Source organism: Schistosoma haematobium, chromosome 3, assembly GCF_000699445.3.
Source record: "Schistosoma haematobium chromosome 3, whole genome shotgun sequence".
Lineage (NCBI taxonomy): Eukaryota > Metazoa > Platyhelminthes > Trematoda > Strigeidida > Schistosomatidae > Schistosoma > Schistosoma haematobium.
The window spans coordinates 3664014-3680070 of record NC_067198.1 but is presented as its reverse complement, the minus strand read 5'-3'; the positions used below and the strand labels follow the sequence as shown (position 1 = coordinate 3680070).

General features: G+C 35.6%; 2 protein-coding genes across 2 annotated transcripts; both read right to left on the bottom strand.

Annotated features, from left to right (window-relative positions):
* Positions 1-323: 323 nt before the first annotated feature.
* MS3_00010558 (uncharacterized protein) lies at positions 324-872 on the bottom strand (the record flags this gene model as incomplete). The annotated part of the gene is made up of 1 exon (XM_051218933.1): positions 324-872. The coding sequence occupies one exon, from the start codon at positions 870-872 to the stop codon at positions 324-326; it is 549 nt and encodes a 182-aa protein (XP_051068718.1).
* A 4264-nt stretch (positions 873-5136) lies between these two features.
* MS3_00004832 (uncharacterized protein) lies at positions 5137-13570 on the bottom strand. The gene is made up of 9 exons (XM_051212801.1): positions 13246-13570; positions 13136-13205; positions 12962-13097; positions 11209-11339; positions 9688-9791; positions 9551-9646; positions 8746-9021; positions 7011-7199; positions 5137-5363 (listed from the first exon to the last, which is right to left on the bottom strand). Exons 1-9 carry the CDS (start codon positions 13258-13260, stop codon positions 5289-5291), a joined length of 1092 nt encoding a protein of 363 aa, XP_051068717.1. The 5' UTR covers positions 13261-13570; the 3' UTR covers positions 5137-5288.
* Positions 13571-16057: the final 2487 nt, after the last annotated feature.

Here is a 16057-nt window from a genome sequence, read left to right as displayed (position 1 = left end):
GTAAAAGATAAGCGTTTGGCGAAAGACCTGATATCTTTCACTCGTGGGAATTTGGACGGCCTACCAACTGTGTGAAGAAATACATAGTTGGTATATTGATGGGTCAGAACTCATTGGTCTGTGTTTTTGATATGAGTTTTGTTTAACAGTGACATCAAGTGAGAATGAGAACACGGATTTAGTCTGTTTCGGGTTACATCGAATGGAGTTGGTTATACAGTCAATTCACACAGATGCAGTGAGTGAAAGTTAATATAAATGAAACAAAAATTTACCAAATTATCAGACATCAAGACAGAATTAAACATACTTGAAAAGCAAGCTTACTTCTCTGAAGCATTGAACATCATTTGATTTTGTAAATAATCAGACAATAAATTTCCCCTTTTACCATGTTGACTTTGAAGTTTGGATTCAGTGAGTGCAAGAATTTCCGCTGGTTCTAATGTTGAAATTGTTCGTTCATGTACTCTTAACGGGTCGAAACTAATCACATTGCGCATGATAAATGATTTCTGATCCTCAGATAAACTGACCAGTTGGCCCAAATGAACGAGTATACCATTTTTATGCGTTACAACTCGAATAAATGGACATGAATTCTTTTCTTGACTGTCGTTCATTGAATTTTCTCTGTTTGAACTGAATATACTGGAAGCCACTTGTGAAATACTCACACATCGTGATGACAGTCCTGTATAACCTGAGATAAGTGACGTATTTGTTGGATCTTCAGTTTGAGTAGCTTTATTCTCTTTGGGTAGTGAATGAATTGGTAGTTTCAGAGTGTATAAAGCCAGGATCAGTTTAAGGATTTCTTGTGACGGATTCATACCAATCAGAAGACAATTCAGTGACTGTTCATCCATCATGGTGATTTGGTGCTGTTGGTTTCTAGTATTTATCATGTTATTGATTGTTTTTTGGATAATCTGTGTCTCCTCAATGGATGCTGTAGAGATTTCATTCATCTATCAGAAGAAAAAGAAGAGTTATGCACATGCCAAATGAATATAATCACTGATTTTGACAAAGTAGATTAACAACAATTTGCAAGAGAATTGATTTCTTTATGAGATTGGCCAATAAATCACTGTAACTAACATTATTCATTAGCACAAATCACTTATGACAACTACTCTGATACTAACGAGTGACCGTGCGAAGTACTTCTGCAAGGCACAGCTGCAATGATAAAGTGAAATTAGTATTGTTTGAGGTATTCCGACCGAGATTATCCAATGTCATAACCTTAGGGAAACTGTCAAGTAATTATTTAAGCCTAGATAGATCTATTGCGGATTAGAGTCACTCAAATATATTGATCGAAATTTATAGGTAAAGAAACGGCGTTGTATAAGCGGGGTAAATGAATAATAGATCAGTGGAGTTTAATAACTTCACAATGGTGGATTTGACCCCCAGAAAGGTCGTGTGTACGCGTCACTGAGTAATAGCGTGTTAGATATGAAATAGCTCAACAGTACTCACTCGTTCGTATGGTGTTTAGCTGAAGAAAGTTTGTAATGGTAAATATTTTTAGACAGAACTCAGGAGGATCTATTCGACAGTTGAATTTACATTTGCATATGTTACTTGTCGCTCCATCACTTTCATCATTATCTAATCAAGTTCAGAGTAGTTCATTTTTTAAATGTTCATAGTCCAACAAACTCAGTTACCAAAAACTGGTTGTTTCATCCAAGTATGAGATCCTTTAGCAATAGGCGCTCAAGATACATTACAGCTAAGGAACCTGAGATATCCGGATACCTGGGAATTACAATATCTCCGAATCACTGGGTCGTATTCTACTACCTACATTATACGCAATCATAAACGTTCCCTCATACCAACAGACGCGTATTCACTGCTGACTAATTCCCACAAAAATCTTAGAGATATTTTAGCGAGTTGTCGGAAGTGAAACAAATTACTTCTTATGAAGGTGAACGATGGTTGTTCTGTCTATCACACTGACCGAAAATTATCGGTGTGAATCATGAACAATGTGACCACTACGTAAAATAAAGATATTGGGTTCGATCCAATGTTCTATCACTGTGATGCAATTTTGAATAGCACTAAACTTGGACGAAACTACTGTACAATGCTTCTTAATTTTCGGTTGTTTGTAATTGTCATTTTGAAACAAAAAAACACTATTTTCCGATACACAGATCAGTGGTTAAGTAAAGATGGATAATAGTTAGGAGCGGAATCCAAGATGCGAGTTTAATACACTTTGGGATTCGTCAGTTGGATCTACCTCTATCCTGGTGTTGGTGTTCACGTCGGGACTGGAATTTATTAGGATGGTGGAGAGGATTTGTAGCTCAGGTGGATGATGTTGATGGAGTTTTGTTCTCTGAGCTGGATGGTTTGGTCATAGAGCTTTCATCGTTCTTCTGAACGACATCATCAGCACAAACTTCAGATAGAAGTGAAGCGTTCGAATCTCTCCATATGCAGTTCAAAGCTTATCCTGTACACCTCGATGTTGATTGGTTCTTATTGACCTTAAATTCGTCATTGTTTACTTCCTTGTTTTGGTTGTGTCTCCCATTGGTTTGATTTTTGTTCCTATGTTTGTGAGGAAATGTCCTCACTTATATCAATACATGTGGACAAGTGCTGACACTTATTTCACTGGAAAAGTGTGGAAATCTTGGATAGAAGAAATTTCAAAAACATCAGAGAATTTTTATGAGCTTGGCAGTCAGATCAATCAGCAATCAACAAGCACATTGAAATCGACCTAAATAATCAACCAATCAGGAAAATTATGCACAAATATGAGAACGAAAATCAAACCGATGGATCATACAACGAAAACAACGAAGTAAACAATGTTCAAATATAAGGTCAACAAAATGCAATCAACATCGAGGTGTAGAGGACTAGCTGTGAACCACATATGGAGAGATTCAAACGCTTCACTTCTATCTGAAGTTTGTGCTGATGACGTTGTTCAGAAGAACGATGAAAGCTCTATGACCAAACCATCCAGCTCAGAGAACAAAACTCCATCAAAATCGAATTTAATAATTTTTGTTTCAAGAGCTTAGTCCATTATCTCCAGGGCGTTTGAAGCTAATACTAATAGCTTTGAATTCCAGGGTGGGAATCAACACTAGAATGGAGGTACATGCTGTTGAGACTTGAACTTGGATCGATTTTTAACCCGTGCCAATTGTTGTGTCTTTGACTGAAAGATTAGAGATCAGTGTCTTATCGATCGGATCAGAAACGCGTAAAACCCGTAAGAACGGCCTAGAGTTTTGGTTGGCCCTGATTTCCTGTCTAGCCCAGCCAGTTGAGTCCAGAACGCAAGTTTCAGCCTCTGAGATATGAATCATTGTATTTCAGACATAATCTGTTTATATACCAACCAACTCGACCACAACGTACCAATAAAATAGAAAATAACATTTGTACAATAATTAGCCAGAAGTGGCCGTGAATGAGGGAAAACTAACGTTAAACATCTAGTAGAATAGAAGAATAAACTGTGAAATCAGTTATGTAATACAGAATATTAATCGAGAGAACAAATGAGGAATTCATCTAAAGTAATTAACTATTCAGAGTAATTACATAAATGTTAGAAACAAAATGTAAGTTGGATTTTCATCAAGGTTCATTTGACTCAACTTAAGTTTATCGAAGTAACAATGAAGATCATACATAAAGTTTCTGTTGTCTGTATATGACAGTGTTTTTCTTTTAAACAACAATATTCACATAATCACTTTATAAACTACTTCCAAATTCAGAAAGTTACCGACTTCTATGAACATTCTGTATTCGATTTTGATGCATAATATTCGGAGATGTGTTGTATGCTACTTACGCAGGTCCATATAAGTAGTATGTAACACTAGTCGGAAGTGGAATGTTTACGAACCGAAGGTTGAGAGGATTAAAGTGAAGAGAAGACAGAAGAAAATCGAAAGTAATCAAGATAACAACACGAGTGAAGGAAAAATGAAGCTTGTAAGAGACGATTCAAAGAAGATGTGCAAATGATTTATTTTGCATTAAACAATCAATCGGTCTTCCTCATTTCACTTCTTTGCTCGTTACGATATCACTGGGATATAATCAAGACATTTTAATCACTAAGGGATTTTTAATATAAATGAATGAAGAATATACTTTTCAATAAATTCTCTTCAGTGTCTACAACCATCTTTGTCAAATGGATCATCCAAAATGTGGTCAGATTTAAGACAGAATGCATCGTTTATAAATGACAGTATGTGAATTGAGGATTGTTTGTGATAGAAAATAAAATGGAAACTTTGTTGCGAGGATGACTAATATGATGTGTTGACTTTACAGTAATGCAACGTGTTATCAGCAATCTGTCTATATCCATCAGACTAGGAATACTTTAGAAGAAGAAGAAGAAGAAGTATGTTCAACCGCTCGTTTGACCAAATTCTGGGTTGATTGGTGAATGATCATTAGGTGTGTGATACGGTGACCCAATTCGATTAATGCTCGTACAATCCTCCATGGATGATTCATTTGGATAAGATGATTATAGAAAGCGAATAGCATTTATTGAAAAGCATATACTTAATTCATATATCTGTATTCTAAGTAATAAAGACTGAACGTATCACACTTTCATATAAGAGTTTAATGTATGCTGATTATTCACTAAGTAGTATCTGATATCATATTGCTCTAGACCTTAATGATGTTGATAGAATTATATTGATCAAATGACAATATCTATCCAACGATCAAATAATCATACTAATGAATATTCGTTGTCTCATATTTCAAACGCTTTACAATCATCAGTATAAGATTGTGGAAGTCGTTGAGTTTTTAGAATGAGATCACGAAACAATGGATGTTGAACAACCACTGAAAATCTGGGAGTTGTGGATGCTCATTTCATCCTATTATAAGACTTTTTACCAATGTGCATGCACGATCTCTCACGTGGGACTCGAACTTAAGATCTTCGGTTCCATACAAATATCCTTAACCTCTAGACCAATAATCGGGATCTGTCGACAAAATACATTCCAGTCTGATCACTTTGTCCTTCTTTTCAACCTTCTCCTACACCGATCATCAATCCCCATCACCACAATTCAAACAAAACAAAAAGACCAATTCAATTGAATATATCAATGTGTAATGGTGATTATTTTTTTTGTTTTAAAACACAGTTTCATGTAAAAAGAAAAGAGACGATTTTTGTCTTAAATGTAAATGATCCATGTGAACAAACACTTTGAGATTATAAATCATTGTGTTTGATTAGATTAATTCGCTTTAACTGGTGGAATTTCGTCGAGATTATTCCAGTTTGTATTCAGAATAGACATGAACTGTTCATTCTACGATTAGAAATATAGAAATATAAAGGTATAAGAATATTAATTATTATCAGAATGAGAATTTGTGGAGAGTGTAGTAATTTTAATAGTTGAATTCATGAATCGATCTAAACGAAACCACCATTGAAGCATTGGATGTCCCTTTTGTTCTAGTATTAGATTCCTCAGCAGTGCGAATCAACGATCCCTACCTAATGGGAGACTTCAACGCAGAACCTTCCTTATCGAGCTTGACCTCTAGATCATTGAGCCGGCCTACAACGGTGTCCATGTATAACTTTCGTCAATTCATGATATTGCACAACTCTTCCTCCATAGTCTGAGGTGGACAACTGTCTCCACCTGACACGAATCGAACTCCAATGGTCTTGGCTTTTTACTAGAACTCCATGAAATCCATATTGAAGTTAGTCACTAGTGCGCAACATCATGCATTCAAGTATTAAAATATTAATTATGTAAAATAATATTAATCAGCTTTAAAATTCATAAATAAAATGTTTAAATGATGAAAGGTAATCAACTGGAACGATTTCTTTTTGTTGACTTTGGTTTTATTATGTTCCATCATCAGAAAAAGTAGAGTTTTGAATATCGATCACCCTAACCAATTCAGTCCAACTGGCTCGTCAAATGAAATAACAATGTTCACTTTGTCCAACAAATTACTGTAGTTGGATCATTTGATTCCCTATAGTTGTGATGACCTGAAATGTTATAGCATGAACTGATACACATTTATGGTGGGATCGAATCCTGGACCCACAGGTTACACTATGACTTCAACATGGTTGATCAAGTAAGTCTGTCGTGTAATTGAATGTTCCATATGAGGTCGTTAGTGTACTGCTGCTATCCACAACTAGTTATGTTGTAGTATTTCTCTTAATTCAATAGTTTCAAGGTGTGACTTCTCCAATCGTAAATATTTATGCAACACAATTATTTTAGATTTAATATCGATTCATTTGAAAATTTGATTTATTAGAAATCGATACGTACAATCTATTTCCTCCTGAAAACTAAAATCGATTATCATCTTGACAATAACTAAGATCATGTTAATCATTGTGATCACTGATCGTTGTTGAAATCCTTCACTAATCAAATCCGTTATGATTAGAGAAAGTATCGGAAAACTTTGAAGAAATTGATTTCATAAAAGTATTTGAATTGACGATTAGGTATCATGATAGACGTTTGAAAAACGTTCACATGGAGAATATGTGTAACTGATTTATTTAACAGGAGAAATGCTGTGATTCGACCGGTGGTAAGGAATGTCCTCTCTCCCGCACGAAATGTTCTTTTGTGGACACGTGTTTACAACCACTGTCAGGGAACTCCTACTCACTGCCTTTTCGAGGCAATAGTGTTGTCTTTTTGCTACCGTACCTTTTGTAATTTCATTCGTTTGGAATGTCATCTACGCCTTTTCCTGTCCTCATTCTGTATTAGTTCAAGTCTAGTGAAATGCAATGGTTAAAGGAATACTAAACAAGTGTGGATGTAACACTCATTTACTAAGTAGATATTTATGTAGTCAGCTTTGTGCAACACTGTGTTCATTTGTGAGAACTATTTACACTAAGCGTCAGTTCAATCAAGATACAAGAAAACGTACATAAATCAGTAAAAACGACTTACCGTTAACTGACCAATTTTTAAATGTTCCCCATCAGATATTGTCACTCCAGCCACTAAATCAACCAGATCAATGGTATTTGGCAAATTGATACACGCATTCTTAATTTTTTGTAGACGTATTACATCAGGTGTAACTGTGGCACCAGTTAAATCTAAACTACGATTTCTTGTTCTCACTTTATTTGAAAACTATATTTAGAAAGAATCCATGAATAAGTTAATGTAACCAATTAAGTAAGTTAAACACTAACGACAAAATGAGAAACCTTCAGGCATTCACACACTCTGCATTTCTTATTTAAAAATATGGTTCCTGAATTATGGCCAATGAAGTAGAACGGTGACCCGAATAGCTTACTGGTAGCATCTTAGATCTTGAAACTGATTGATACAAGTTTGGATCCTACACGAGGTACTAGTTCCACGAAGAATGAAACTACCCTCTCTATTCATACTAACAAGTGATAGCCTACATGAAGTTCTACTCCGACGATTAACTACCGACTACCTCCAACCAGTTAACATGCCGTTATTAATGTTATTTCAACTACTTTCATTTATATCTTGTCAGTTTACTCTTAGTGCGTTTATCATTGAGGTGTGACAAAACAAACATATTTGTGTCGGATCCTATTTTGATCATCACTGATTGACTGAACAAGGACATGGAGTATGTGTAGATTAAATACGGACAATCAATCTAAACTAAATTTGTATTAGTTAAACGTAAGTTTAGTTCTTTCCACAATTAGTGAGTCGTTAGAAATGCAGGAGAACATGATTGAATAGTGGAAAGATTTCAGTCGAATATTAAGCCGATTGCGGTTCAAACAGATCAATAATAATTTCCTTAATTGTGATATTAGTCAATGTGGATACAAGTCACATTTGGAGAATCAAGTTTCACCAGTTCATATTCACCTTACTGATAACATTGTTTTCTATTTCCATGTTCGAATTAAAATGAACTAAAGAGAAGACGAGGTGGAATAATGTTAATGTCACCGTTCAGAGGAAACTCTAAATGAATGGCACTTTTGACAGAAATTAATGAGATCAAAGATCGAGAATTATAAGATAAAACCCGACTTGTGATTCAGATGAAACCTTAGAAATAATCACGACTGCTCCATTATCGATCGTCTGAAGTCAGATCGCTCAATATTTATAACAAAATATCATCTTACTAGAAGCAACAATCATCAAAGTCATAAATTATCATGGTTTCCCGGCTTCATCAATCCTACTATTATCTAGATTTGAGTAAAACATAACTCAGACATCTCAATTACCAGAGGTCTATAGTTTCACCAACCTTGTAACTATTCCTACACAGAAGCTGACTGTGAATCCTATGATTTCTCACATGATATTTCTACCACATCAAAGTATTGTTACAGAGTAGTCTGCTATCAAACGCTCTCAACTGAAACTGATATATCACCTTCATAAGCCATCTTTTTGTGAAAGAAGAGGAAGGGATACAGAATCCAAACATTTCTTCATCCTTCAGGATATCAATTGTTTCTCGGTGAGTTTTACGTTTACATATCTAGTTGATATGTATTCATGTCCAACTGTCAGGACTGTCTTTCTCAAGAGTACAGGCTGGTGTTATTGACAAGTCCCAGTTAGCATCAAGCCTCTGAGGTCAAGTCGATCACCACCAACATTAATTCTATTAGAACACAATATCGGATAGAAAGAAAATACATACAGAAAAGACAAAACTTACATTCAATATGGACGATCTGGCTGTTCTTAATTTACTATTCATTTTTATGCCAAACTGATTGTTATTTGCACTGTTACAGTATGACTCTGATACAAAACGCCATTGAATTGGAATTTTATTTCCCAAAATATTATTATCACTTTCATTTGAATGTGAATCAGTCGTGAATGATTCATCTTGCCTCTTATTGACTGGATATAATTTAGGTACACTGAGTAGATTTCCTTCATCGTCGAAAACTAGTTTTCCAGATCCATTGATTCGTTTGTTTTGTAGCTAAATATAATTTTAGAAAATGCTCCAATTCAGCCTGAGACAGTATTTTACTAGTTCTGTTTAACTACTATCAAATAAAAAAGTAGTTTGCGCTTTTATCTAAAAATTATGAATGATCGCATTCTTTGTCTTTTACAACTGGACTGAACTGAAATATCAAAGTTAGTTTTCTTTATCGTGTAATCTGATGTAACATATCCAAAATTTGCTGGTACTACGAGACAGAACGAATGATATTGAGAGATGATCAATACAATGTTCGAAACGGTGAAATTAAGTGTTCAAATTTTAATGTACGTAGCAAAAAAGACAAGACCGACCAAAGTTAGACAGCCATTGAGAACCTGGAATCACTAGGTAATCGGTTCGCTTTAGTGTGAGCCTTATCATCAACGGTTATCTACGACCCATAAAATGGTGTCCAGTCAGAAATCAAACAAACCTTTCTGTTGTTTGCCATCACACATCTAACAATAAACAAAACTGACAGAATATTTTAGTATATACTCTCAAAAATGACCATAATTACCATAGTTTCAGGCAGTGGTTTGATGAGTGGTTTCATTGGTTTCTTTCTAGTTAGACTATATTCTTTACTGGTATTGTCGTTTTTAACTGAGATATTCTTTTGAAGAAATTGAAAAAAGAATTAGTAAATTATCTCACTTCCATTGAAACATTTTCTATAGATGTTTTCCATGTAGAATCTTTCAACTGTTTAGTTAGTTGAGGGATGGAATCTCCTCGATCGGTAGGCATACGGGTGTGATCTATAATTGGAAAGAAAGTTTATTAGATGCCAATATCATCTAAAAGCGAAATAACCATATGATTTATCTTATTGTTTTATTACATTTAGTATATGGCTAGGAGCGATGTTACGGACATGAGTTTCATCTTATTTGAAACTTGTCAATTAGATATGCCTGCATCACATTTTTGATATTTACAGTGAGACTAGAACCTCGTTATAAATACAAAGTCATTATCCATTAAGCTACCAAGGGCATATAGCCGGTAACTTCTTTAAAAGGTATGAAGTCATTAAACAAGGTTTGTAATTCCTGGTTGTTGATATTCAGGACTGGGATTGATCTGTCCCGGATCCCATGTGTGCACCCTAATTAGATTGCCTTGATATGACTCATTGATAAGTACGATATGTGAATCCTTGATTTCACCTCTATCTGTATGCCAGGTATAATGACTATCTAGTCAAGATGCAAATGTGCCAACATAAGCTGGTCGATTGGCGATCTGAGTAGTGGAGACGGGAAATCATACTGGCAAGTGGCTTATTTTACGATGGTAGATGATGCTATTGCAAATAAAAACATTAAGAATGAGCTTATATAAATCATTGAATGAAAACTGTGTTATGTTACAGATCAACAGAAGTCAAGGTGAGAAACACTGGAGTTTAACTGAATGCCCTTAAGCTATCATGGTAGTTTTGAGGTGTAATAGTACTGAATGCAATCTTCTGCATGGTCATTGGTGCTCATATCCTCAAGTTCGGATAATACGTCTTGATTCTCAACGGTTCTCAATTCACTTATTAACAACAATCATCCCAAAAACGTTGATGCTCTTCGCAATAACGTTTCCTCCATAACAATGTGTGCATATTGAAACTAAAGACTTTATCAATACTATCTGACACAAATAAACAAAAGTATATCACATCTTGTCATAAAAATGAACAAGGGGAACTGTAAATTTAGAACTTTCAAAGAATGTCATTGTTTTAAGAACATATAATGAGTATTCCAAGTAAGAAAGTAGAACTTTTAATTATCAGCATCTTCCAGCTTTTAGTACTAGTGTACAGTTTTCATTGAAACAAGCAATACTGACCCACACATTTTCGTTTAGGATGGACTTAAATAACAAGTGACCTGGTAGCAGGTAAATTTGATTCATTTTGATACCATGTGAAAAAGATGTTTATCAGTTCACCTTGTTTTCCAATGAATATTTTCAAAGTTAAGTAACCTTAATAACTAGGGATTCAGTGGTGTGTAAACCGTCCAATAAATACTGAATAAGTGTGAAATGAATTTCGGAAGCTCAGACGAAGTGATGCAACAGATAGGACGAAGTATTTATTTGTAACACCAGTGATCTCCGATTTTCAGTGATTATTTTTTGCATGAATAGTATTAGATGTTTAAGGAATTTGTTTACCGTCTTTAAAATCGTTTTTCAGCTTTTTAGGCTTCTTCTGTCGAATAGATATTTGGTGGAGATTTTCACTATGGGACATATCAACAATATGCTCCTTACGAATAGCTTTATTGTCACTGACATCTTCATTTCTGAAATAATAAAATAAAATATATAAATTGGAACGTTTTAAACCTTGAATTTGCTTGTTTAAATTATACAAATGATTCTTTTTGAACATTAAAAGATCTAACGAACCTGGGATCATTTCCATATGACATCACAAATTCAACAGTGTATTAAGGAGTTCTATGTAGTAACAAGGTATTTGTCTGGTTTCGGGCCTCAACAATATCCTTGAAATCACTAATATTTTGCAACAAATGAAAGTGAGGGATCACTGGCTACTCTTTGACCTTGCTCGTCATCCAGAGATAGATAACTTAAAGTCGTGCTACTTTAGCCGAAAAATCTGCCAATGTTTTGATTACATAAGGCATGTTTATATATATTCTCACATGACTCTCTCTTCTGAAATCTAATCGTTTCGAACTTTCAGTTTAGACCTAAAAGTTTATGATTAATTCAGTTATCCATTCACTTTATCATTCTATCTAATCGACTGATTTGTTAAAGAAAAATTAGACATGATTAATAATAGGATCAGTCAGTCAGCTAGCGACAACGTAGAACTTTGTAAGTACGTACGTTTCCACAACTGTATAGTTTAACTGTAAGACTGCACTACTGTCGTGGGTAACATCATTAGCGTCAACCTCAAATTGACAAGAATATTAGTGTTTTCTTCTTTAAGGACGATCTGATAAGTCTTCTAACTGAACGCCTGAATCAGCTTTCTAAGCTCTTCTAATAACTTTAGGCAAAACCTACACGACAACTTCAACATGATAGAAGAAGTGTGGTGTAGCGAGAAGCTTTAATCCAAGCCTATTTTACGTGCAAAACTCGAGAGTACTTGTAGTATTTCAGAAGGCATAAATGCATGTTACGTTTTTGTACGCCTACTAACTGACTCATAATAACATGCTAACACTTTCATTTTATTCGCATCTTTACGATACGCACGTACCTTTTTATATAAGCATAACACTTTCATATAATATACTCACCCCTTACGGGACACTATACTTTATCGGATATAGTACTTTTCCGCTGAGTATTGATAACGTTAACCATACATCATTTCAGTGTTATTTTGAAATCAAACATTTAATTTAAACGATGTGCTGTTTTCTACAAGGAGCTATTTAGTGTCGGTCGCCATGTTAAGCCCATAAAGCTCTAGAAAAAGCTACTTTATCTATCTTTCTTAAGTCATATTATGACCATGCGTGTGTGCATTTCTTAGCTCACTCATCACATGTCTGTAGCTTATTTTTATCTGACTATAAATACTGGTAAAATCGAATTGGCATACTCGCCTACTCCATTGTGCATCATTTCGTTTTGCCTCCCTTTCCGATCAACAACTGTACCATTGGATCCCAGCTCAGTGGTCTAGAGGTTAAGCGTTCGCGTGCGATAGTGATAGGTCTTGAGTTAAAATCTCACGGGCATGACCGTGGGTGCGCACTGCTGGGGAGTCCCGTGTCAGGACGAAACGGCCGTGCAGTGCATCCAGGTTTACCATGGTGGTCTAGCTTTAAATGACTCACGAGTTCAACTATCATACTATGCGTATTCAAAACTACTAAAGTAGCATTATGTTCATGACAAAAAATACGTTCGTCAAATGAAACACGGAAGCACCCACCTGAGGATAAGACTATTTTGAAGCCTTTGTAAAACCTGATGATTATTTTGGGGTTGTAGATTGTCTGAAATCTTTGCATAAGAAGTCTTGGAAATCGCTCCTTGAGCCCATGAATCTATTCTACTTGATTCAGCAACTAACAAACATAGTCCGTTTATAAAAACCAGCACGTACGTTCATCTTCGAACCACTCTGGATTAAGATTAATATAAGGCTCTCCTTGATCGCAGGACATGAATTCCAACTACGCATTTTAATATACAAAATTGTATGGCGCTATTTACGTCAATGTATTGCATGAGGCACAGAGATGCTTGATGAACTGTAAAAGGTATTAATTGGTCCTTTAAATATATCTGGAATATAGCACTGAGTGTTTCATCAACTATATCTTTGGTGATATCAAAACATGTCTTTTCAGCAAAATCATCTTCAATCAACTCATTCCTGAACAGATAACGAATAATTTCATGCTGACCATTCTGATTCTGAAGCTTTTCCAGGGATCACGTCTTGAACGATGAAAGATGCATTGATGTTCTTTCCCTTTTCTGGCTTGTTTCGACTTGTGGATTTCGACATGAAATTTGAATCTTCATCACTCTGTTTATATGGTGCTTGTTAGAAAATTGTAAATTAAAACACATCCGCTATAAAATAACTTAAAAGTCTGTCTGCTATCGACTAATTGATTTCTTCGAAGTTGCTTCTTGTTGAATCAGAGCGCTTCATGTCTTTACCAAAGTGCAGTAGAGGGTAGTTTAACCACTCAACTGCATTAATTCTACCCATTTTCGTGATTATTTGTGGGTTTTTTTATTTTGAAATCTGAGATAACACGTTTTTATCAAAGCATTGTGGTTTCTGGAACCAGCAAACATTAAATTATCGGGCGCGAAGTGAGTTAGTGACACTGTAAAATAAAATACACTTACTAAGAGCTGACGGTTATTACTGTGGTTGACTAAATAAATTAGTTACTTTATTGTGATCCAGGCCGCGTGAGCAAGCCGAATTGTGAGAGATAATTCAAAGAAATGTGAAAATAAGATAAATGGGAATGAGTTACTGACTTGTGTTAACTATTGTACTGTGTAAGTTACGAGAAATGTATCAAGCACAGCCATTCCAAGCGGTTAAAGGTAAACGACTAAACACTATGCGTTTATCAATTCGCTTCTTAAGGGAATCCATTGAGGAAGCTGTAATAATCTCGACTGGGAGAGCATCCTGAATGGGAGGGACTGCAAATGAGAAATAAGTGTGAGAATACCTCGATTTTCGCCCTTTGATGTAAACTCTTTTGGGTCTTAGCTTAAGCGTTGTTGTGTTGATGGTCTATTAAAACGTTGATGACTTGAAGTATATGGCTTGTGTGCGTCATTATTAGATAATCGTTAATTCTCTTGCAGCTTGGCGAAAATAACACCAAATATCTACATCTGTCCCCGTAGGTTTGATTTCTTGACTCCAACATTCACTTAGTCACTCATATTTGTTCTGAATATAAGAGACTGATATCTCTTTTGTATAGACTGGGTTCATCAACGTTTGCGAGATCGAGGTGAGACTGTCAATACGTCTTGAATATTATAAGAACAAGTTTGGATGTGACTGTGCCAAGTTGTTTTCGCATGAAGTGAAGAGGTATATCTAATTTGGCTGTATCCCCAATCTAGTTTAAATCAGTTTACTAGGCCTCTGTGAGTGCTAGTCCTAAAAGACGCTCCGAGGAAATATTTTGGATCGAATTTTCAAAGATAACGTAGATTGTTTATTTTCAAATGAGTTGACGAAATTCTGGCAGATGTTGTAATACATCGTCTACTGATCGTTTCCTCATTGATTTGATGTTTTTTTTAAGACCTAAGTGAGTCATTTTCGCTTCTTATGAAACTTTACCTTCCGGCATCGAGGGTCAGTGAGCTCAATCCGGCTAGGACGTTATTTGTGCGAACCAATGAGAGGGTTGGAATTTGAATGGTTCCCTATGTATTTGTTGATGTTAAGACATTCCAGCTCGCGAGGACTCTATGAATATCCCGTTCAATGTAGAATATTAGTTCAATAGTTGTAAGTGGGAGAAGTACCACTTTTTATCAGATTTGCAGGTAATTGATAACTCTGGAAATAAAACCATGTACAACATGTGAAAATGGAAGCGCGAAATAAAACCAGCATTAACAAATGATTTTCGCCATTATCCACATTTTGTGATACCGAAGTACTTCCAGACGACATTCTGTGGGGTCGCAATGAAGTCACTGGGTGACAAGGAGTCCTAACTTCTCACTGTAGAAAGAAAGTTATTACTGCTTCAACACTTGAATCTTCGAACCCTTGAATGCAACGTCCACTTGAGTCTGAGAAATTATGGTTTCTTAAATTACAGAATTGAGTACGATAAAACATTTAAGGTCATCACAGCAAAGTTGAAAATTCTGGCTATTGCGAACGACATATATCGAGAAATGATTCACTGACGTAACTTAATTGAAGGATACTGAAAGTCTATAAGAGTTAGTAAGTTGTGCATGGCAAAATACAATTCGCACAGAAATAACATAAGTATGGCACCAGTTAAATTCCTCCTGTAGCTCTTCTGTTGTTATTGTCTGACTAAAACCCGTGCAAAGATGGAGCGTTGTGCAAAGTGTCGGCATCCCCATCCCATAGAATACGGTTTTGCCAAACTAGCGCTAACCGCAGTAAATAAACTCGATCGTCCAAACTCCGTCTAGTGAATTGAAGAACAGTTGTAACTACCAAAATGCCAATATTCTTTCTGAACCTAGGAGTGACGAACCAAAATTTATTCGATTAAATCACATGGAAGTGAGTAGATAAAACTTCGCGGTTTTCGTAATCAGAGAAACCAATTAGACACCAGCTGGACAGAAAAGAATGGATTCAAGAGAGCTGCTGCTGCACCCCTGTTCCGAAAATGAAAATGCTCCACACACAGTGAGTTGATTCGTTGCTGTTCAAGGAGTCGGGAAAAACACTTATAGGATGGGAGTCTAATGGGAACAGAATCATCGAACCATTCTTCAAAACAAAGAATGAATGAATTGTGGTCACCAGAGCGTGTAGACT